Genomic DNA, 24,205 nt, shown 5'->3' on the forward strand with positions numbered 1-24,205 from the left:
TAAGTTTTGTGTGTTTTGGATATGTCATAAAATGCTAATTGAACAGAAGAAAGTATCTGGTCTAGAACATGATTATTTGAAGTCACGTTGATTGTTGCTGTAAAGCTATAGTAAACGCGTAGCCTAATCCATTGGTTCTTAAAGTGCGGTCCGGGGACCCCCAGGGGTACTTGGAGGGGGGGGGGGGGTCCCCAGCAAAAGTAGTTAATGTTCCACTATCCATTTATATGTTGGCTATTCAAAAATAGCAGATCTACAAGCTCACAGCGTATCTCTGCGGTGCTGTGAGCTTGTACATCTGCTATTTTTGAAAAATATCAAAACACCTTTGGAAACAAAAAAAATGTTTTACATAAATCTTCTCTTCTGGGGTTCTGGCACAAAACATTTTCAGATGGGGGTCCGACGGCCAAATACATATCAATTTGGGTGTACGTACTTGGCACGAAATAGATGAGAATTACTGGCCTATTAAATCATTTGTGTCTTTTTGGCCACATAACTTGGGTAGAGTACCTACTCTCACGGTACTGTAGGATTAAAGTGGCACACATGCAGTCTGGCACATTTCCTCCAGAGTCAGGCTGAGATCAGATCAGGGAAGGGCGCAACAGTAGAGGACTATTACTTCCATTGATCGCACACGGATCGGGAGTTGTGTTGGAATACATTACTGAATACGGACGAGAGAAGCGGGCAAGCAATATCTGAGGTAAAAAAAAAAACATTCCTATTGTCGTAAAATGGTCGTTGTTGAACTTGTGCGTGGCTATTGGTTTGTTTTGGTTTTCGGTACCATATGGTGGCAGGCTGTCGCTGATCAGGCTCATTCTCAATACCAGGGGGCGGCGCATTAGAGAGACAAGTGGTCATGAATGCATTTTGATTTTTGACAACTTTACCGAGTGAAGCAGATCCACTTTGGTTGGGATTGCATGTTGTAAAATGAAGCCAGACACTTATTTTCCTAAGTTGTAGCCTCTCTATGTTGTGTATCAGTTAAACAGGTTGTCAAAGCCCCTCCCAGCACAATTTGAGAGCACACACCTTTTCCATTTAAACCACTTGACTCAATAGCCTATAGTTTGTTTCAAATTAATCTGATCACACACCGAAGTTCAGCTCCAGTATGATAGGGGTGGGCTGCTTTTGTATGGTAATTTTTTATTTTTAGTATATGCCTCAAAAGCACTATGATAACTTATTAGGGAAGTATGAGCTACAGTATTATTCTGCATCTGCGTGTTGTGCTGAAAGCTTTCACAGATTTGCGTCTTTCACTGCTGGAACCGAGCCTTCATGTGTGTGTGCACATGTGTGTGTGCGTGTGTGTGTGTGTGTGTGTGTGTGTGTGTGTGTGCGCGCGCGCGTGCATGTGTGTGTGTGTGTGTGTGTGTGTGCGTGTGTGTGCATGCGTGCTACACATAGAGTTTTGCTGAGTGCGTACTGTGTGTGGAGCATGATGCCCGGTCACTTTTTATGGCCCTAGAAGGTTTAGTGCTGAGCTGGACTCCAGGGAGAGCTGCTGCAATCAGGGTGTGTGTGTGTGTGTGTGTGTGTGTGTGTGTGTGTGTGTGTGTGTGTGTGTGTGTGTGTGTGTGTGTGTGTGTGTGTGTGTGTGTGTGTGTGTGTGTGTGTGTGTGTGTGTGTGTGTGTGTGTGTGTGTGTGTGCGTGCGTGTGTGTTACTTGATCAGGCATGGGGCCAACAGAAGAATGATGAGAGAGAGGAGAGACCAGGGATGGATGACCAGGAAGATGAATAGGTGGATAAATAAGACGGCAAGGAAGATGCATGGAGAGGGAGATACGATAGATAGATCTGTTGTGAGAATTTCACTATAGATGGTCGAAATATACAGGAGGGAGAACAGAATGTCTTCCCTCGCCCTTGATGCGATTACCACTAGAGAGGTCCCATATGTGCTGTAAATGTGAGGCCATGCATGTGAGAGATGTGGGGACACGGGCCAATAGAGAGATGAAGAAACATATGAGTGGAACATAGGAACATGCTCTGACTTTGATTCATTGCACATGAATGAGATGGATGGATGGATGATGGAGAACAATTAGGAAACTGTTTTCATAGGAAAATATGAATTTAGTGCCATCTGCATCCCCTCAGCTGCTGTGTACTCCAATGTATCTTATTTTTAAAATGCTTAACACCTACAGTATATTCTCTCATCATCTGCTATTAGACCTCTTAGGAAGTCTTAGGAACTTTGCTTAGCCCTCCCCCACACAACAAGCCTGCTATATTTAAATATTTTAGATTAATTTCCCTTAATTAAAGCACAGTGTATTCCATATCAATATGCAACATCTGCTATATGAATAAAGTTTCATATGATTTGACTTAGTACCCCCTTTTCATATACTGTAGTATGCACCTTCTCACCTATTCCTAGTCTTAATTGAGCTGGCCATATCCCGGAATCAATAGCTAAGCAGAGCCAAATGGAGCTATCTGAGGTTTATTTATTATTCATGTCACAGATCTCCTAAATATTTGATTGTTTTTGTACCTTATTGCCGGCTAAGATGATTTGTGTTCTTGGCTTTAAACCAGTGGTTCCCAACCTTTATTCCCTGGTGATCCCTCCTCCCCTTCTTACATCTTACAAAAGCTGAGACATGTGCCCATATGCGTATAGGCCTGTCACAATTATAACATAATCGCCTAATCGCAATTATTTGAGATAATCCCAATTATTTTGCATAATCGTCATATTCGTTTCCATGTTAAAAAATGCTCTTGCATTTTCAAACATTTTCCAAAAATTGCAGAAATAGCAGATCTACAAGCTTACAACATATGTCACGAAGTGACGTGTTGTAAGCTTGTAGATCAGCTATTTCCGCTATTTTTGGAAAGTAATACATTTGTATAAATGTGTCAGTAATGTATTTGTATTCAAGTTATTTGTCATATCTGCCCTGAGCAATTTGTGATTATGAAGCCTAAAAACCAAACAGAAATAAAAATGTTATTCATATGTTCCAATGTTGTGACTGTGAGTGAGCTTTTAGATCAGCTATTTTTAAAAAGCTGGTATATTTTTGGCAATATAATGGCACGGCCAAAATAGCAATGGCAGGTTGAAAGTGGTTGAAAGCAAGTTATATTGTAATACCTCCATACAGACAAGGCGCTCCCCAATGTTGGGAGCCACTGCTATAGACTATATAAAGATTTAGACTTGGCCCTGGCCTTGGCAAGACACATGCCATATTATTATGAAAGTAACCTCTCTTCCTTCATGCCAGACTGTTATTGAAATTACGATTAATAACTAAAAGCTTTACAGTAGCTCACATATTTGTATGTCATTTGTCGTCTATATTGCAATAAGCAATGCATATTATACTGGATCTATTCTGTATTGTGCACACATTTGTTTGATATTAAGTGATGGCCCTCTTTCAGTAGTCTATCTACGGTACCACATACATTATAACTTCATCATAACAGTAGGTTTTTCTTAGTTCAATTAATTAAGTTGTTCCTATTTTGAAAGTGTGGCTATACAGTTATGCCTTAGTTGTGTGCCGGTGTCACTCACCGAAAAGAGACCATCTACACACCAGTGGTTCTCAAACTTTTTCATGTCAAGGACCCCCAAATTGATATGTATTTGGCCACGGACTGTCATCTGAAAATATTTTGTGCCAGGGACCCCCCCTTACAAGATACAAGATTTGTGTTAAAATGTTTCTAAAATATTCCAAATGTTAAAGATTTGTGCAAATTCTTTTTGGAAAATAGCCGATCTACAAGCTCACAACGCGTCGCATTGCGACGTGTTGTGAGCTTGTTGATCGGCTATTTTCAAATAGCCAATGTATATCGGGCTCAAGTGGTAAAACTGAATTGAATGCCAAAATTAACTCATTTTGCTGGGAACCCCCTGGTACCCCCCAAGGACCCCTGTTTGAGAACCAATGATCTCCAAGTTCAGGTACTGGGAAATGAGGCACCCCCCACCATGCCAATTACCATCAAGAAATTCTTCTTTGTTCTTTTGCCAGCTTTTCCAAGATGGCAATGGCCAGTGAACCAGCAGCAGGACAGACTCAAGCCCAGAAGGATGCGGCTGACCAGAACTTTGACTACATGTTTAAGCTGCTGATCATTGGTAACAGCAGTGTGGGAAAAACCTCTTTTCTGTTCCGCTACGCGGATGACTCCTTCACTTCGGCCTTCGTCAGCACGGTGGGCATCGATTTCAAAGTCAAGACCATCTACAGGAACGACAAGAGAGTGAAGCTGCAGATCTGGGTGAGGGGAGAAACGCACGCACGCACGCACGCACGCACGCACGCACGCACGCACGCACTTACGCACGCACGCACGCACGCACGCACGCACGCACACACACACACACACACACACACACACACACACACACACACACACACACACACACACACACACACACACACACACACACACACACACACACACACACACACACACACACACACACACACACACACACACACACACACACACACACACAGAGAGATTCCTTTAATCTCCACCTTTTAAAAAGTATACAGAAAAGTATAAATTATGCAGATGAAATTACCATTTATATGTAAATGTATGCCTAAGTAGTGTCCCAAAAGTTTACTTAAGGTGCATTGTGAGTTACAAATCTGCCTGTGTTTCAGAAGTGTATCCAGCCTGATTTAAAGTATAATAAACAAATTCTGCCTCTGTGGATTTTGCTATAAAAATACATCAAGTGGAATGTTTATGCATCCAGCAACACAGCCAAAATAGTGATGTTACTTTCTCTATTCCATTCCAAGAGAGAAGGTTTTTCAGAAAATGAAACTCAATGAATTTGATTCAAAGTGATTTTCATAGCATACCAATGTTTATATTCCAGAAAGAATGTAACTCCGTTGTTCTAAAAGACAAGAGAAAAGTGATATTATATTATAAACCTTTCTCTTTTGATTTCAAGCCAACTTGACTTGTTGACCATATTAGAAGACAGTGGAGTAGATTGCACAATAGTCTCTCTTGTTCTGCTCTCATTCCATAGATGGAGGGTGATGTAACACAAATAAGTCTGTTAGTCCATGACACAACGTTTAAAATGTTAGAATACTGAAAAATCCAATGTCTACAACCCTTGGAAAGCAAAAAATAATAATCTATAACTATGACCAATGACAGGAATTTAACCTGATATTATATTGAAAACTAATTATGATTCAAATTCAGAAGAAATCAAAACACCACAGCACTGAGGGTAGCAAAGATCTCAATCCCTTGGTGCAAAGCAGACAGTGATGAGTGGTAATGCTGGCTGTGCTAGAGCCAGCACTGAGCCAACACATGAAAAGTGGTCTGAACATAGACACATATATATATATATACACCTATCTCTTTGGGTCTGGATGCTGGAACCTCATCAGCGTGCATAGGGAGAAACAAAACAAACCTCTTACTTGATCGTGTGCATGATAGTCTCCGCTAAATGCTAGTTTTCAGCCAAATAAAACATTGCCAGTAGCTCTTTGTGCAGAGAAGACGGCAGGCCCATTGGCCCAAAATTTTATTTGCACACTGACTTGTCTCGTTATTAATGCCAGCATTTTTTCATAACAACTTACGTTGGGTGCCAGCATTCTCCCCATTGACTGCGCTTTGCTGTTTAAAGCTCTAGACTCCACGAGGAGCAAATCCATGTAAAAAAAAACATCCATTCATGTTGCGCAATGACCCTGGCTACAACCTGGAACGATAACATTTCACTCGCGAGTTACAATGGGGGGGGATCGCGCATCGCGCATGACCGGTTTTCCCCACCGGAAACAGATTCGGAGATATAGGTGTTTTAAAGAAGGAAATAGACAGGAAGTGGATGGCAGCCATGTTTTTGTTTTTCCGGTGATCTATCTGGCCTATCCTTCTCAAGATCACAATGGGTACTCCCAGAGCTGCTCTAGCCCCGCCCGTGTGGAGAAAAACGAAAAAAACAAAAAGACATATTTCACGGTCTGGACCGTGTTCGGCACCGGACCGCTACTCTGCGCAAACACGGTTCAGACCGTGTTTGGCACCCGATGTGTTAACCTCTTGAGAGAACTGAGGTGAGATGAGGACATATTTTCCTGGATAATATCACACCAAACATCACTAGGATAGACATCGGTTTTCTCCATCCCATCACTCCAGAGGAACATTTGGCGATTTGTCTACAGTTGTAGCCTTTAGTATATCACCCACCCTATGCATTCAGAAATACAACTATGTTTTGATGTGCTCCTCACAGCTACCTTGCTATGTGGGATTCCTATACCAGCGTTGCCTCAAACCCCCATGTGGGAACCACCACAGTAGCAAGTATTGTTCCTTTATTCTTTTTGGGCGGTGAAACCGCCCCTATAAGTGAGGTTTGGAAATTTGTACAATTATCTTGGGCAGTGAAACCGCCCCTATAAGTGAGGTTTGGAAATTTGTACAATTATCCTGCGCTGTGATTGGCCAATCACAATCTATTCAGGACTGTGATTGGCCAGTGTCACATGACACATGTGCATAGCCCTATATAAGAAACCATAACTTTAAAAAAAACATAAGTTTTTTTTTTTTAAGTTATGGTTTCGTCCATCATAAAGAGTGTTTCAATAAATGTATTTATCTTTTATACATGATTGGTTGACTCCATTCAGTATTGTGATTAGCTAGCAAGACACCGCCCACTTCACACAGGGTGTGATTTTTTATTCTTTATTAGGATTCCCATTAGCTTCCACAAAGTGGTCGCTAGTCTTCCTGGGGTCCTGGGTTCCTTCTGTGTCCACAGGAATTTTGGACTGCTTGAGCGTGGCCTAATACATGTCGATTCCCAAAAGAGAAGACTGGAGAGAGATCGCTTGTGACCTTGAGCAACAATGGAAGTATGGAACCTCCTAAACCGTGTTGGGCCAATGGATGGGAAGCATGTTGTGGACTGTTTTCCTGCATAATCAGAGTCACTACTACAATTACAAAAGCACCTTCTCTGTAGCGGTGGATGTGGGTGATTTTGGAAGGACTGCGATGGAGGCACTTGCCTTTCCCGAATGCTGAACATCTGGGACTGCGCCACATGTGTTCATTGGGTATTAAGCCTTTCCTCTAAAAAGAGACCTCTTACATCTTTTTCCAGGGCATCAACTCTTGAGTGTGTTTTCAACTATTGCTCGTCACAAGCAAGATGGACAGTGGAAAATACCTTTGGGATCCCGGTAGCACGTGGAGGGATCTATTTTCTATTTTACGGCGATATTATTTATTATTTAATTTAATTTATCGTACAGCACCTTGTGATATTTGTTTTGATAGGCGCTTTATAAATAAACTTTACCTTGCCGTCATCCAAATGCGATAGAATAGAATTTGGACAAGCTGTTGAAGGCTGCTGTCATTCTCCACAAGTTCTTCCACTCTACAAGTATGTAGAAAAGGTTTCCCTCACAACAAGGGCTGCGAGGGAAACCTTTTCTACATACTTCTCCACCACAGTGTGTGTGTAGAACTGTGTGCACTACTACTTGTAGTGCACCATCCACACTGTGTGTGTGTGTGTGTGTGTGTGTGTGTGTGTGTGTGTGTGTGTGTGTGTGTGTGTGTGTGTGTGTGTGTGTGTGTGTGTGTGTGTGTGTGTGTGTGTGTGTGTGTGTGTGTGTGTGTGTGTGTGTGTGTGTGTGTGTGTGTGTGTGTGTGTGTGTGTGTGTGTGTGTTGATTTTGATAGCAAATTTTGATTTAGTTTAGTCATAGTCTTTTGAATAAAATTCGGTTTAGTTTTAGTCATATTTTAGTCATGTGAAATGTTTTACTTTTAGTCTAGTTTTAGTTGACTAAATATCATAAGATTTTAGTCGACTACATCTACAGTTGATTTTAGTCGACTGGCGGGCCGTGATGCCGTCGAAATGGCAGATTTTCATTTAGCTGCATGCCGAAAATAGCTGATCTACAAGCTCACAACGTGTCGCAGTTTCGGTCTGTGACACCCGCACGCTCCCATGATGACTTGTTTTAGTTCTACTGGATCTCTTCTCCACTAGTCCCTCCCAAACATTTTAGTCTAGTTTTTATTTGTTGACAACATTGTCAGTATATTTAATCATAGATTTAGTCATCATAGCTTAGGTTTTATTTAGTTTTCGTCAGTGAAAAAAGGTAGACGACGAACAATTTTCGTCATAGTTTTAGTCGACGAAATCAACACTGGTGTTTGTGTGTGTGTGTCTGAGTGTGTGTGTGTGTGTGCGTAAACTCATTTTTGACACCCCAGAGTTAATGACGGTTGATGTTGAACATCGATCCGACTCCTCTGGTTTCATGAAAGATGCATGGGGTTGAGCTGCTGAGGCTGAATCTGCTTATGGTGCAGAGAGACACGGGACATCTCTTCTCTGACATTAACAGGACTAGCATACCCACATTATAATCAGTCTGATGCTATCTGATGAAAAAAACATATTGTTATTTATGAGTTGCTCTTTATTTTTAATTAGATTATTGATAAATATATAACTTTAACCACATACGGAAAACATTTTCATTTCACCATTTTACTTGATTATTGATTCCGCTCACTGCCATCAGAATGAACTCTGCCCACAGGAAACTGAATACTAATTACAAACTAGATCTAGGTGAAAAGGGAATAATGATATTCGTATGCTTTGATAAACATCTGCCCTTTTCTAGCTGATATATTGGAAGACCTGTTTCCATAGCCACCAACGTACCTTGCTACACCCTGTATGTATGTACCGGGGCCTGGGATAGAATCTGGCCTTTGTTTCCAGGAGGATTTGCTAATATGCTGTTGTGTGTCTTTGTTGGTATCTGTGCTCTGCAGATTTCTGAGTTGACAGCTATTGACTGGCTTGTAAATTGGTTTATATGCTTTCTGTGCTGAACCCCCCCCCCCCCCCTCCTCTTCAGGACTTATATTCACCAAGTATAGTGATTTGGTAAATCTGTATGCATTGCTCAATTATTGTAATTTAAAGCAGGCAAGGCTGAGCAACAACAGCTGCTGTTGTCTGTTCACATTTACAACTATAGCCTACACATTTAATTCACAAAATACTGACACAAAAGTAGAGAAAAGGCTGCACACTCGTAGCCTCGATGCAGGATTTATTTGAATGAGAAACCAACGTTTCGACCTAGCAAGGTCTTCTTCAGGGAATGAACAAAATACTGACACAAAATGGACTGATAGCTTAGCAGACTGCAGTCACAGAAGTGCCTGTATTGAAGCATTTTCCTTCACCTAGTTATAAAAAAAACTCACTTCATAACTTTAATTTTGCTCTCTCCTTAGACATCACACCCCTGCACTCACCTTGACACCTGTCCTCTTTACACAGACATCAATTCTGCTCTGTGATTGCCTTCGCTGCCGGATCAAAGGTGACACAACAATGCCCCCCAAATCCATGACTCTCTTTTATACAGAACAATGAGGCACAATGATGGTACACCATTCCCACCTTGAGCAGGCTGCGTAAAAGGGGCTACAGATGTACTGTACCAGTTTTGTCCCAGGCCTTGACACCTTTCTGTTGTTTATTACTTCCTGTGTGAATAATATAATGAATGTGCAACGAGGAATGTATGTGCAATAATTACTATGTATTTCTCATTTATGTTACCCTCCATATTTTTCTATCTTTACGTTTTATTTGTATTTGAATATTATTTCTTATTACTGTCATTGTGTATCTCACCTTCCTCGCCTACAGTAATTTGTCATATGTGCAAACATACTTGGTAATTCAAAAGAATTATGATTCTGATCTTTGTATGTTATTTGTGCTCAAGGACATGTAGACCAAACACCAATGCTGTCTACTAAAATATATATTTGTCTAAATGTACAGACAGTGTGATTGAAAGGTATACCTAATGATTGCACCTGGCTTTTGCTGGGACTTTCAGAACCACCAAGGGCAGTTGGTTTTGCAGCATAATAGTGCAACGTCTTATCTTGCGTGCATTCCGTTCTGTTGAGCTGTTGCAGCAAGGTCATTAATAGAGGTGTGTGTGTGTGTGTGTGTGTGTGTGTGTGTGTGTGTGTGTGTGTGTGTGTGTGTGTGTGTGTGTGTGTGTGTGTGTGTGTGTGTGTGTGTGTGTGTGTGTGTGTGTGTGTGTGTGTGTGTGTGTGTGTGTGTGTGTGTGTGTGTGTGTGTGTGTGTGTGTGTGTGTGTGCGTGCCTGTGTGAAATGTCCTCCCTTAAAAAAAAACGTTTATATCTGGTAATCTCTCAAACTCCCTGAAAAACACTGACTCAGAGGGGTCAAGACGTTCTCTCCAATGCTTTCAAACATTAAACCTTTGGTTCTCAAAGTTCCCAGGGGTCCAAATATACAAGCTCACAGCGCGTCACTTTGTGCAAGCTTATATACATCTGCTATCTATGAAGATTTTTTTTAAATATCAAATGTTTGGAAAATGTAATAATTCTTTTTAACACATCTTCCCCTCTAAGGGTCCCTGGCACAAAACATTTTCAGATGGGGGTCCGCGGCCAAATACATATCAATTTGGGGGTCCTTGGCACAAAAAATGCATTAAACCACACCAAGAGAGAATTGTGCATTCATCTTTATTGATTAATCTCACTCAGTATTCATTAAGTGTGCAGTGGAATTTCAATGACAACACATTAGGGGTGGGACGATATATCGATATCGCGATATATCGCGATACTTTCTCCCGCGATAACTAATCGATATACTGCCGAAAAATATCGATATTAAAAAAAAAAAAAAAAAAATTGTGATACGTTGTTTTTCCTACTCTGTATTTGTGTAATGATGATTTTGAACTGTTTGGTGCTATTTTATGTGTTTATGAATTGAATACAAGGACTATCGTGATATATCGTTGGTGAAATTTCATGCAATATATCGTGATATCGCAATATATCGATATTTTCAGATATCGTGATATATATTGTTATCGTGGGCCTAATATCGTGATATATATCGTATCGTGATGTACCCATATCGTCCCACCCCTACAACACATGAGGTCTGAGATGAGTGAGGTCACAGGCTGGCCACATGAAGTCTGAGATCCACATTGGAGCCACGCCGTTCAGGATTCTTTGTGTTTGGAGGCTATAGATTTGACGTGTTTGTTGGCGTTTTACATTGTTGTTTCCAGGACACAGCAGGACAGGAGCGGTACAGGACCATCACCACAGCCTACTACAGAGGAGCCATGGGGTTCCTGCTCATGTACGACATCACCAGCCAAGAGACCTTCTGTTCTGTGCAGGACTGGTAGGTAAAACACATGTTTAACACATTAAGACAAGACCTGAGGCCCGATTCTACAAATGCCTTCTAAATCAGTAGTTCTCACACTTTCAAGATTTTTACAAAAATGTTCAAAAATAGCAAAAATAGAAAATGACACAGATGCTTTCCCGGTTTTAATTGGTTAATATAAGAATATCTTAAAAAATCTATTCAACCCACCCGTTGTGAGTATGTAGATCTGCTTTTAAAATGTTTGTTATTTTTTTCAATTTTGTGACATATGTTGCTACCAAGCCCTGACCGGCGACCGCACACATCACCCCCACCTTTATCCACCTGCGCTGGCTCCCGGTTATATTCCGCATCACACCCAAACTCTCCCCATGCCCCCCAGTACCTGTCTGATCCCCCTGTCTGTCCCATACATCTCCTCTCCACTCCCTGCGAACGTTTGGCGAGTGGCGACAGAGCCTTCAGTGTGGCTCCCCCCCCCCCCCCCCCACCCTCTGGAACTCTCTCCAGACAGAGATTTGCAATGCCCCAACGGTGAACTCATTTAAGTCTGCCCTGAAAAGACATCCGTTCACCGAGACCTTTAACTGCCAGTTTTGTTTTGTTGTCCCCGCCAGGCCGAAGGTGTGGCCGATACTGTGTGTGTGTGTGTGTGTGTGTGTGTGTGTGTGTGTGTGTGTGTGTGTGTGTGTGTGTGTGTGTGTGTGTGTGTGTGTGTGTGTGTGTGTGTGTGTGTGTGTGTGTGTGTGTGTGTGTGTGTGTGTGTGTGTGTGTGTGTGTGTGTGTGTGTGTGTGTGTGTGTGTGTGTGTGTGTGACAGTTAATCTCTGGCCCCATCGATGTGAAACTGTGCACACACACTCCCTGGATATCAGAGCAGAACTCTCTGCCCCAAATGTTTTACATGGGGCAGAGAGTTCTGCTCTGACATCCAGGGAGTGTCACCAGGAGGCCGATTTTTGCAAAACATTTTTTTTAATATTATTCCTTCAGATTTTATCCAAATATCACGCAAATACACATGATCTCTATAGCCATGTGACCAGGACGGATCTGTCCGATTTTTCATATTCCATCCTGATTGGCATCTAAAGTTTGCGGGAGTGCCCAGTTTTTTAACAAAATGCCTCAAATCATGAACGCAGTGTGCGATTGCGGTGAATCTTTGCACGCACATTCCCACTATGTTGAGGAACAAATGCCACCCTTTTCACATTGCCCTATTATTGCGCCACCAAGGAGGAGGCCGATGTTTGCAAAACACATATTACTCCTACAGATTTTGTCCAAACCTAACGCAAATCAGTACACATTATCTCTATAGTCATGTGATCAAGACGGACCTGTCCGAATTTTCATATTCCATCAACATTTCTGGCCCACAATAACCTACCTGCCCTGGCGGAGACCTGTGCTCCGAGGAGCACTTTGGGTTTCTTAAAAGGCGATATATAAATAGTATTCATATTATTTAGGCCTAGTCCAAAATGTTAGGCCTAGTTGAACTGGTTAAAAATACATGGGAAAATGAAACACTTTTAAAAACAACACTGTTGTTGTTGTTTTTAATTCCGTTGTGTTTCCCAGGGCAACGCAAATCAAGACCTATTCGTGGGACAATGCTCAGGTGGTGCTGGTGGGAAACAAGCTGGACCTGGAGGAGGACAGACAGGTCCCTACTGAGGACGCACGGAGACTGGCCTCAGAGCTAGGTTGGTACATCATTATCTTAGAACAAGAGATGATCACACTTTTTGTTTGCTTGTTTTTCTATAAATGATAAACGGAAAACACACAAGAATTACAATACATAATGTATAACAGCCCACTTAACAATTAACTACTTGAACCCTATATGGTTTACTGAAGTCCCTTAGGGCTTTATACTAGTGTCTTTTCTGTTTTCGCTCTAGATTAAATATTTTAGCTGAAAATCTGCTATTTTCTGCCAAGGATGTTTTTGAATACGGATGCTGGGGTTTAAAAGAACCTAACTCACAGATGACTCTTACTCTAATTGGGAGGGGAAGCTAACACCACCGAAGTTAGAGTACCACAGAACATTCATTTGTCAATACACATAACATGAGAATTGTTTGCATTTCCTTAATAAATCATACACACTGTGCAGTTACACTCAACCTTATGTACCGTAAATTTCGTACTATAAGCCGCGACTTTTTTCCCATTTTTCGACCCTGCGGCTTATATAACGGTGCGGCTTATCTATGGATTTTTACAGCTAACGGCCACTAGGGGACCTCCTAAATCTATGGATTTTACACCCGCGGCTTATAGTCCAGTGCGGCTTATATATGTACAAATCATTCAATTTAGCTGCTGCGGCTTATATTCAGGTGCAGCTTATAGTGCGAAAATTACGGTAGTCTCAAGGCAAACAGGCAAGGTGACAATTGTTGCATTTTCCAATATACAGTATGATATACTGTATATACTGGCGTGTCGGGCGGACCCATCACGTATTACACCAACCGTATAATACGGTTGAAACGGGTTCCAAAATGACGTGACCGCTGTCCGTGGTGCTGAACTCTTAGGTTGTGTGCGTGCGTGCACTGTCATGCACGATTTTATGCTGTACAGACATTTCATTTTGTTTGTCCGTTTTAATGATTTAAAAACACTATAATAGCATTTGATTAACTTATATGGCCTACATGTTTTGCAATCATGTCTCAAATGCTTTGAATCCATGTGAGAAAAATGTAGTAAGGCTTGTAAATTCCCACACCATAGCACTATAATACAAGAGCTTGTCTGTATAGCCTACAGCATAGTGGTTGGGAGGGGGGCATTCATGCGCCCTGGGCCCGGATTTAATGTGTTCCATCACTGGCTGAATAGAATGGCTTTCTTCTGTCTCTGTTCTTTGTATTTGTCTCCCTATAGGCTTCCAGTTCTTCGAGGCCAGTGCGAAAGACAACATCAATGTGAAGCAGGTGTTTGACAGGCTTGTGGACGTCATCTGTGAAAGGATGAATGACAGTGTCAACGGCGAAGCCAGTCCCTCAGCCAATCACAAGGGAGGCAGCCTAAAGGACGCGCTCCCTACGAGCAAGGGTGGCTGTGCCTGTTGATCGCTAATGGCGTAAGCACTTTAACCCCATATGGTTGGGCGGAGTTGGGCACCCAGTTTTGGTGTAATGGGGAAAAAGGAGGGGGCCCAGTGGACCTGGGGACCCTGTATACAGGGCTATGTAGTTAAACACAGAAGTCACACACTCACCAAAGTCCACCCAATTGCCAAAAAGTCTAATATTTGGAATGCTCTCAGCCTTATGTAATATTTTGTTCTTATATCATGTGTTTCAAAGCAATCTTCAGTGTTCTGTTCACTGTTTATATTGTTCTGGCTGTTCCTTAGAAATTCTGAAGATTTACAGAAATATCATAACATTCCATAAAATATTCATTTTTTCCCATAACTACTATGGTTTGTTATGGCTGAATTTTATTGTATGTCACATTGAATTTCATTTCACCCAATGTAGTATGGAAAACTATTTGGTTGTATGATGCTGCCCCCTTGTGGGGGCTGTAGGTAGGGTACTGGATCAAAACAGTTTGAAGACTATAAAGATACAGTTTTAAAAATCGTGAACTCAAGTGAATGGCACCACCTACTATAACAAAGACAGTGGTGAACAATATAGGTATAGCTATCGTTATAGTGCTTGGTCTGAATGGCCCTATATTCTGGTTGGCTTTAAAACATATATTTTCTTTTGACTTTTCATCATCGCAGTGACATTGTTCCTTGTGAATTATTTCCCATTTGTATTGTATATGTTGAAATATATGAGAATAAATATCACAAAGCTATGAATTTGTGTGTGTGTGTGTGTGTGTGTGTGTGTGTGTGTGTGTGTGTGTGTGTGTGTGTGTGTGTGTGTGTGTGTGTGTGTGTGTGTGTGTGTGTGTGTGTGTGTGTGTGTGTGTGTGTGTGTGTGTGTGTGTGTGTGTGTGTGTGTGTGTGTGAGAAAACCTGAATGTTATTTAATAAGAATATTTTCAAATAGCCAATGGGGTGAAAGACCATTCCTTGCTTGACTGGTGCTATAGTGTATTATTTTTGATAAATCCCAGATGTACTTGTAATTCTTGTTACCTTGTAGCACATACGTTTCTTAGCACTATAATTGTTCAACCACTTATTCTGCTGTTGGTTGACTAAGGTTCATGGCTACTCTGACCTTGCAATTTGTACGTTGCTCCGGATAAGTACATCTGCTACTGTCTCAGTTGTACAGTAAATCGTATAGGCAGACAAATCTATAAAAAAAAATCTAAATGACTCCTATTATAAATTAAAAATACCCATTTTATGCCATTGGTCGCTTTATTCTTTAAATTCACAATAGTCAAGTGTTTATTTGTAATGAACCTGCCATGACTCAATTTGTGGATTGTTGATGATGAAAGCTGGGATGTGACATTATTTATAAGTGATTCAACTGGCGACTCCAGTCAACGGCAATAAAACAGTAGCATATAAACACTACATGTAGCCTATACTGTAAACAAGAAAACATGTAAGAAAATCTGGTTTAAGCCCTTTCAGCTTCAACTCCAGCTTCATATTCAAGTTCATTGTCAAATCACAAGTGTACAGGCGTAGAAAACTGGGCTACATTATTTGTAGCCTACAAGCTCCTATGAATTGCAGCTACACAATTGATAATCATAAATGCAGAGAAAAAAGAACACTATCTAATATGAATACTCTATAAGAAATATGTGTCATCATGACATGGAATTTGTTTGGCACCTTGTTTCTTTAAGCATTACCATTACGCCATTTGAAGTCAATATCTAATGGTCTGCTTGCCATGAAACTTGCTGAGCACGTTTATTCTCCCCGCAGAGTTAACTCTCAGCATACATGGATAACTAGATAGCCAAATCACTGGTGTGGTAGAATGCAGCCATAAAGGTGCCATGTGCTCTGAAAACTCGTACTCTACATTCATGCAGAAAGCTTTTCTTTTGTAAGCGGAGTGGGTGATGAATAGCCACAGATGGACATTTTCTTATTTATTCACATAGCACATAAAGTGAGTACAGAGGGGAGAGATCAAATTAAATCAAAGTTCATTTATGAGGCACATTTTAAACAACTGTGGTTGACCAAAGTGCTATATACGGTAAGTAAAAACAAATCGAGCAAAAAAACAATAACAGAATAAGGTGCAAAATAGAAGAAAACAAGACAACATTACACAAATGAAAGACCAAAAAAAGGAAGGTTACAGCAACAATACACATCAAGAGGCCAAGAAGAAAATGTGAGTCCAGAGCAAAGACTGTAAAGCATATGGACTGGGCCCATCTTATATGGAGAGGTAGGCTATTCCATCACCCCTGTACTGTTGCTTAGATCTAGGGACATCCATAGTAGCTGATCAGCCAACCTCAAAGATCTAACTGGAGTGTGGAGGTGTAGGAGATCAGCAAGATATGGAGGAGCCAGCCCATTAAGAGCTTTAAAAGCAAATAAACAAAGTTTTGATGGATGACGTGTTTTGAGGGATGACACGTGACAAATAATAAAAGTTGATGACAAATAATACAAGTTTTGAGGGTGACGACATGTGACTCAGGAGTTATATGGTCGGCATCCTTTGTGGCTGATCCATCAAGACATCAAAAGTTACATTGAAATTAAAGTACACATGATTTATAATCCAATGCATATATAATGTGGATATTTGTAAAGCCGTAGTGTTGCTTGCCATATGTCAGTGGTGTAAGGAACATGCAGGAGGCTCAGCGAACGAAGATTAGCACGGAGGACTCAGTAAGTTTCTTGGATGCACTCCAACCCAACTTTGTCCCATAGCCATTCCAGTCAAAGGCACTGAAGTCACCACACATTCTTGGTGCCTCAGGAATGTATCCTCCTCCACCAATGCAATACTATGAAATGCAAGGACATATGCACACACACACACACACACACACACACACACACACACACACACACACACACACACACACACACACACACACACACACACACACACACACACACACACACACACACACACACACACACACAAACACACACACACACACACACACACGCTTTTAATTTTAATAAGTGATTGTCCCAATAGAAGGACTATTAAGTTACATTTTTTTTCCATCTATATCTGGGCCTTCATAACCAAAGTTTGCAAGAAATAGCACAACAAATGTGGACATCATATGGAAAACCATCATGGAGTTAAGAGACTGTGATTACTACAGTATAGTGCCATGGGAGGGGAGTTTAATGTTGATTTGCTTATGGCAGCCACGTAGTTTTTTTCATAGTAAAGAGAGAGAGAGAGTACTCACATGTTGAACATTGCATTTACCCGTTTTGGGTTTAACTCCAGAGCATAAAGCAAAGGAAGCACCCGCAGTATTAGTAGGTCTGAAGGTTAACCAGCCAGGTTCAAACTCGGCTGAAGGAGAAGACCATTTTAAAAACATATTATCACTGTGGCAGAAAGATGTCTAAAACTGTACTTTTTAATATTTCTAAAGCCCTGTTTTGGGGCATGGCACTACAGGCAAACATTTTCAAAAGCAACTAAAAACAATAGTCAATAGAAATAGAAAATAGAAATAATAGAAATAATAGAAATGTGAGCTTGGAGATCAGTTATTTTCACTACTTTTGTGCTACACTGTCATATGATGAAGAATAAAATAGGGCAATCATTAATAATAAAAACATAAAAAGATGAAATATGGAAATACAAGGTTTCTTCTGGACGGTGACAATATATCATATTAATATTGTAGTACAGATATTATACATATGTTGCATAGCATAACAGATTACAATTACCTATTAATATTATGTAATTTGAGATATAAGCAGGTGGTATTGACCAGACAGACATCCTAAATGTTCTTTGGTCTGAATTAGGCTTTATGTTCCATCAGGTGCATGTCAGCAGTCTCCTATACTCCTACTACAACATGTCTTCATAATGAAGTCTTACCATTTGAATTGGGTCCATGCAAGCTTTTTACAGTCGCATCGTCCCCAAAGTCGTATGCAATAGGTTCGGTGTGTGGTGGGGGTAGGCAACTAATTTCCTTGTCATATGCCACAGGAAAGTTCTTGGCAATGGGAAAAAGGTGGATAGAATAAGAATGAGAATGGCAATTTTCTGTTTTAGCAATTATAAATATGTTTCGATGTACTGTATTTGTACATTTGTAACATTCAACTGATCTTACTTTAAAAAAGTTGTAGAGGTTCCCAGCCAGGAAGCCAAAGTTGCCAGTGGTGGTGCGGTATCGCAAGATAGCTGATTCCTTCCATTCACACGCTGGAGTGATGTTGGGAACATGCCACACTGCCAAATTCAGATTTGTAGCCTCAATATCATAGTAGCCAGGATTCTGTCAAAGACATAACAAATTTAACAATAATAATTGTAATAATAACAACAACAACAACTTTATTTACACTTTCCAACGATTTTCCATGAAATGCCATACAATTAACATACAAATAAAATACAACTCATCCAAGACTTTAACCAAAAGAAGAAACAAGTGTACTTGCGAGATAACTTGGCTCTTTGCGCAACATTATCTGCCTGCCCATCATTGCCGAGGTTATTGTGTTAAAGGTAGGGTAAGTGATTTTTTTTTTTAAATGAAAGCTTTTTGTTAAAAGCTCTATATTCTGATAAACATTGCTATATTGTGTTTGTTCAGTAACAGGGGTCTCTCCATCTCTCCAGCTCTTAATAAACAGAAAATGCAAATTTGGGCTGGCAATTTCAGCCAATCAGGAGATATTACCCATTTATCAGCTTAAATTTGATAGTGTTCCAGTTCCAAATTTGACTGCTCATTTCTTTGTGTCATTACTTCCAATTTCACTTGTTTATACTATCTATATATGAATTCTCTCTCAGGATACCACAAATTGGTATCCTGACCTGAAAATGTGTTTTCTGTTTACTAAAGAGCTGGAGAGATGGGGAGACCCTTGTTACTGAACAACCACTCTATAGCAATGATTACTATCACAATATAGTTATTTAACACTTATTTTAAGAAAGAAATATCACTTACAACCTTTAACAACACGTCACAAATGTCCAGTCTAAATATGGGCATACAGTATCTGTGCACCCGCCACAGATGTTCAATTTGAACGTTATATAGTAGATAGAGGTTATGGATATGGGTGAATAAATAAACATGAGGTTTTGCATAGTTGGATGTATTATGTACACAAGAAGGTAATGGTGTAAACTGTATACACAAGTGCATTGCACTTATGTACACAGGGGGAAATAGTGGAGAAGCAGGTGATGAAACTTGTAGTTTATTAGTAGTGAAGGGCGGAAGTCTGTGTATCAGGAGTATAAGATGGATGTAATATTAATGGGTAGCACAGGAGCAAAGTACATCAATGAGGCATCAATACTAACATGTTGAAGATCAGTCAAAGAGCAGCCTACCTTGAAATCCTCGGAGGTGGCCCCCTCTACTGTTCCAAATGTGTTTCTGTTTTGCCAGCTGCCATCTCCAGCGGGCACCAGTAGTTTGTTGCCCTGCTGTGAGGACCAGCGGTCATCCACTGTACATTTCCCAAACACGTTGTTCTCATGAACACTCGCCACCAGTGTCCAGCCACCACCTGCAGTCGTCATGTCACAGAAAGTCTGGTATTCCATGCCATTCCTTGTACGGAGGGTAAAAATGCCATCTGAAAGGGTTGAAGAGAAGAGCAGAAACATAAAGGAAAATCAGCACACAGTAGGAACAAAAACACAAATAGAAAGACCTATGAATGAATCACTTCACCTTCATCCACACCCAGGTCATCTCTCAGTTCTTTACAGCTTCGGTATGATCCTGCACAGAGAACATTTCATTGTGACTGCCGACTTGGTTTCCCAGACCCCCCCCCCCCATTCTCCCTCTCTCTCTCTCTCTCTCTCTGTCTCCAGAGAAGCAGATGGGGAAGTATTACAAATGAATAACATTGTACTGACTGTAAATATACTGATGTTGCTGACAGTACCTGAGACATGGTGCACGGCCATGCAAATGATGAACAGGAAACTCCAGAAGAACATGGCGACTGAGGGGATGGAAAGAATGGCAATAGTTCATACCACTTTGTTTCCAACCTTAGATGAAAAAGAAAAGTTCTGTCTATAACAGTTCAATTTAGGCCATCTGAACAGTACATGTTAAGTAGCCTTGAAATCACTTTGCTCAACAATATGTTAGAGGACCACCAACAACCATGTATATGATTCAAATCAGACAGCGTGTAAATTAATGACCTTACCTCATTAGATTAGACAGGCAAGACTGAGCATTCAGTACCTACAGAACTTCTTATAAAGGCCATTTGAATTGTTTAGGAATAAGGAATGAGATAACAAGATGGAATGCTGTCAACACAATTCCTTGCTTTTACACTTGTCTGCCAGACTACCTTTGTTTCTGCACTTCCTGGTGACTGATGAGACAAATGCTACTTATGCTGTTTACTTGTAAATAGATGCTACAGTATGTTATTTAGATACATTCCACATTTGATCTGTACGTTTTTGTTACCCAGTTGTAGCACATACTTTTCTTAGTACTATAATTCTTCAACCATGTATTCTATTGATGGTTGACAAAGTGTTCATGGCACTTACTCTGACCTTGCACTTTGCACGTTGCTCCGGATAAGAACATCCGCTGCTGCAAATGCCTCAATTGTAAATTGTAGACAAAACTCGGAAGCTCCATGATCTACAAATCCAAATGATTATACCAGTGGTTACTGTCTGTATTCATTGTTTTTATTTGTGATGAACCTTCCATGACTGGGGCTTATTAAGTGACAAAAGCATGATGGTCTTCTGACAACATCATGGGGTTCTCGTGGTTGAAAGGTCACTACAGTCAGGGGCAGTCTTGTAGCGAACCAGCAAAGCAAGAAAGATATTATTTGGAGGGCTGAGGCAAACATTATATAACTTTTCTGTCTGTCTGTCTGTCTGTCTGTCTGTCTGTCTGTCTGTCTGTCTGTCTCGGGCACCACCGTTGCATTTGCTGTACATGTGTTGTTATACTGTTTGCCAGCATGGACAGCTCCTGGCTTCATGCTGGCACACAGAAACACCTGAAAACACCCATAATAGTTAATGTTATTATTTTCAGCTGTGATTACCCAACTCAAAATAGCTCATGTGAAAAGGGTCCATTTGTCTTTCCTGCACACACACAAAAGGGAGCTTTTTCCTCACCTTGGCCTCATGTTTTCAAATGAATTTTGGGATGGGGTGGAGGTCTGGCTAGCCAGAGATTAGTGTTGAGTGTGAGTGACATCTCATAATTTGATGATTCAAATTAAATGTTGGTGAAGCAAATTCACCATTATTCATTTGTTGGGTGAAGTATTACCTATAATCAGTTGGGTTCGTCCTCTGGGGAACAAGTGTCATGGCATTCATTGTGCCCATTACAGTTTGAGATATCTTGTACATAAGTGAACATTTTGGCCTGCAAATGGTACTAGTACAGTGGTTCCCAGACTTTTTAGCTCAAGACCCAAAAGAGAAATTAAACGTTTGCTCGGGACCCAAACTAGTGAAAATAGCAGATCTACATGAGCTTGTACAGTAGATCTGCTATGTTCACTACTTCTTTAACGTGTTTTTTTCTTTTAATTTATTTATGGACATTTTTAGATTTTATTCATGAAATACTTTTGAATGTTGGAATTGTTTTTAATTGATGAAAAGTTGTGATTTTTCTGGTTTTGGTGTCTCTGTTCTGTGTGTTTTTCTCCTTAGGCTTCTAGGTCTTCGAGGCCAGTGCGAAAGACAACATCGATGTGAAGCAGGTGTTTGACAGGCTTGTGGACGTCATCTGTGAAAGGATGAGGACTTATCCCTCATCCCTCGGGTCGATTGACAAGCTCACAACGTGACGCATCGCATTGTGAGCTTGTCGATCTGCTATTTTCAGCTAAAGCTATAGCCACAATATGGATACAGGGTTTATTTTATTAATTTATTTTTTTCCTTTAATTTAGAGTAGCCCATTATTTTTTACCCTTTTTTCTCCCCAATTGATTGCTCCCCACACAGTGTGTGGGGAGGAAAAAATAAATTAATAAAATAAACCCTGCAGTATCCATATTGTGGCTTAGAGCCTTTGTCCTGCTCCTCCCGCCCAACACTCCCCGATGACAGGTGCCGCCCGAGCCCGTAGGATTACGTGCAATGACCAATATCACCCTCCCTGCCCACCTCCCCCGAACATGGGCCAATTGTGTTCGTATAGACGCCCGACAAAGCCGGATGCACCACGGTGGGTTCGAACCCAAAACCTCCGTGGTGGTGGGCAGGGACTTTACCACTGCGCCACCCAAGCACCTTGGTGCGGGGTTTAAGTGGTTAAACATCACATAGTTAGTGGCTTAGCCACATGAACCCTAGCGTCCCTTCCTTTTATCGGCATACAATAGGCGAACATTCAGCAAACATAGGCGAACATCATGGTGAAAATATCTTTGGTGTAAAGGGAAAAAAGGAGGGGGCCAAGTATAGACCTATGGGACCCGGTATACAGGGCTATGTAGTTAAACACAGAAGTCACACACTCACCAAAGTCCGCTCAATTGCCAAAAAGTCTAATATTTGGAATGCACTCAGCCTTATGTAGTATTGTGTGTTTCAAAGCAATCTTCAGTGTTCTGTTCACTGTTTATATTGTTCTGGCTGTTCCTTAGAAATTCTGAAGATTTGCAGAAATGTCATAACATTCCATACCATATTCCCTTTTCCCTGACTACTATGGTTTGTTATGGCTGAATTGCATTGTATGCTACATGTCATTTCACCCAATGTAGAATGGAAAACTATTTGGTTGTATGATGCTGCCCTCTTGTGGGTGCTGTAGGTAGGGTACTGGATCAAAACAGTTTGAAGACTATAAAGATAGTTTTAAAAATTCTACTCGAGTGAATGGCAGAGTGCACACCACCAACTATAACAAAGACAATGGTGATCAATATAGGTATAGCTATCGTTTTAGTGCTTGGTTTGAACGGCCCTATATTCTGGTTGGCTTTAAAAATATATATTTTCTTTCATTTAACTTTTCATCATAGAGCACCGAAGTCCTGACGTCACTCGTTCATCCCCAGGTTTGCGGAAGTAATTTCTCTATGTAGAATAACATTGGGTCATCTTAGAATCGTCTCATATAAGAATTGTGGTCCAAAAATAAACACCGCGTGTCGGCGTTATTGTCAGGGAGGAGGTTCTGTATAGTTTATGATAGTCAGTCACTTATATTTGATACAGTCTGTTTCTGGCGAAAATGTAACTAATTTGGCGGAAGTAACATTAGCGTTTTCTCACCGTCAGTTGATGCTTCATATCCATAAGAGTCAACCCGCCGTGGTCATTTGTTTATTTTTGGAACACAGTTCTTATTTGACGCGATATTAAATACGTCTATGGGATTCAGAACGGGGGTGGAAAACTGCGAACCAGGTAGACAAACAAAGGATGTGTAAATGACGTCAGACTTCGGCGGTCTATTGCAGTGACATTTTGACGGCTTCACAGTAAAAGTGGGTAACAATGTAATTACAAGAAAAGAGGAAATTACCTACCTGGGTTGCATTTTAGAGGCGAAAAAGATGGCAGCAAAAGTAATCAAAAAGGTCAACCAAAGAACAAGATTTTTGTACAGGATCTCCTCACTGGTCTGTAGGAATACATTGAGTACACCCCCCCCCCCCATAACATATATATATATATATATATATATATATATATATATATATATATATATATATATATATATATATATATATATATATATATATATATATATTCTACT

At 40.6% G+C, this 24,205-nt stretch overlaps 2 protein-coding genes across 3 annotated transcripts; one reads left to right on the forward strand and one right to left on the reverse strand.

The window, feature by feature from the left end:
- The first annotated feature begins 588 nt into the window (after positions 1–588).
- Positions 589–23,285, forward strand: LOC308097362 (ras-related protein Rab-3D-like). 2 transcript variants are annotated; one of them, XR_013934209.1, is made up of 6 exons: positions 589–712; positions 4,034–4,283; positions 11,197–11,315; positions 12,893–13,017; positions 14,216–14,888; positions 23,255–23,285. XR_013934209.1 is itself a non-coding variant. In XM_080445119.1 (5 exons), exons 2-5 carry the CDS (start codon positions 4,044–4,046, stop codon positions 14,401–14,403), a joined length of 672 nt encoding a protein of 223 aa, XP_080301245.1. In that variant the 5' UTR covers positions 589–712; positions 4,034–4,043; the 3' UTR covers positions 14,404–15,129. The 2 variants fall into 2 exon arrangements, 1 of the variants encoding a protein (XP_080301245.1); XM_080445119.1 differs by lacking the exon at positions 23,255–23,285 and having other exon boundaries at positions 14,216–15,129.
- LOC308094761 (intelectin-1-like) lies at positions 17,093–20,424 on the reverse strand (the record flags this gene model as incomplete). The annotated part of the gene is made up of 5 exons (XM_080441582.1): positions 17,093–17,242; positions 18,563–18,727; positions 19,804–20,051; positions 20,150–20,200; positions 20,370–20,424. The coding sequence occupies 5 exons, from the start codon at positions 20,422–20,424 to the stop codon at positions 17,093–17,095; spliced, it is 669 nt and encodes a 222-aa protein (XP_080297708.1).
- Positions 23,286–24,205: the final 920 nt, after the last annotated feature.

Source organism: Gymnoscopelus braueri (assembly GCF_963280865.1).
Source record: "Gymnoscopelus braueri genome assembly, chromosome: 2".
NCBI lineage: Eukaryota > Metazoa > Chordata > Actinopteri > Myctophiformes > Myctophidae > Gymnoscopelus > Gymnoscopelus braueri.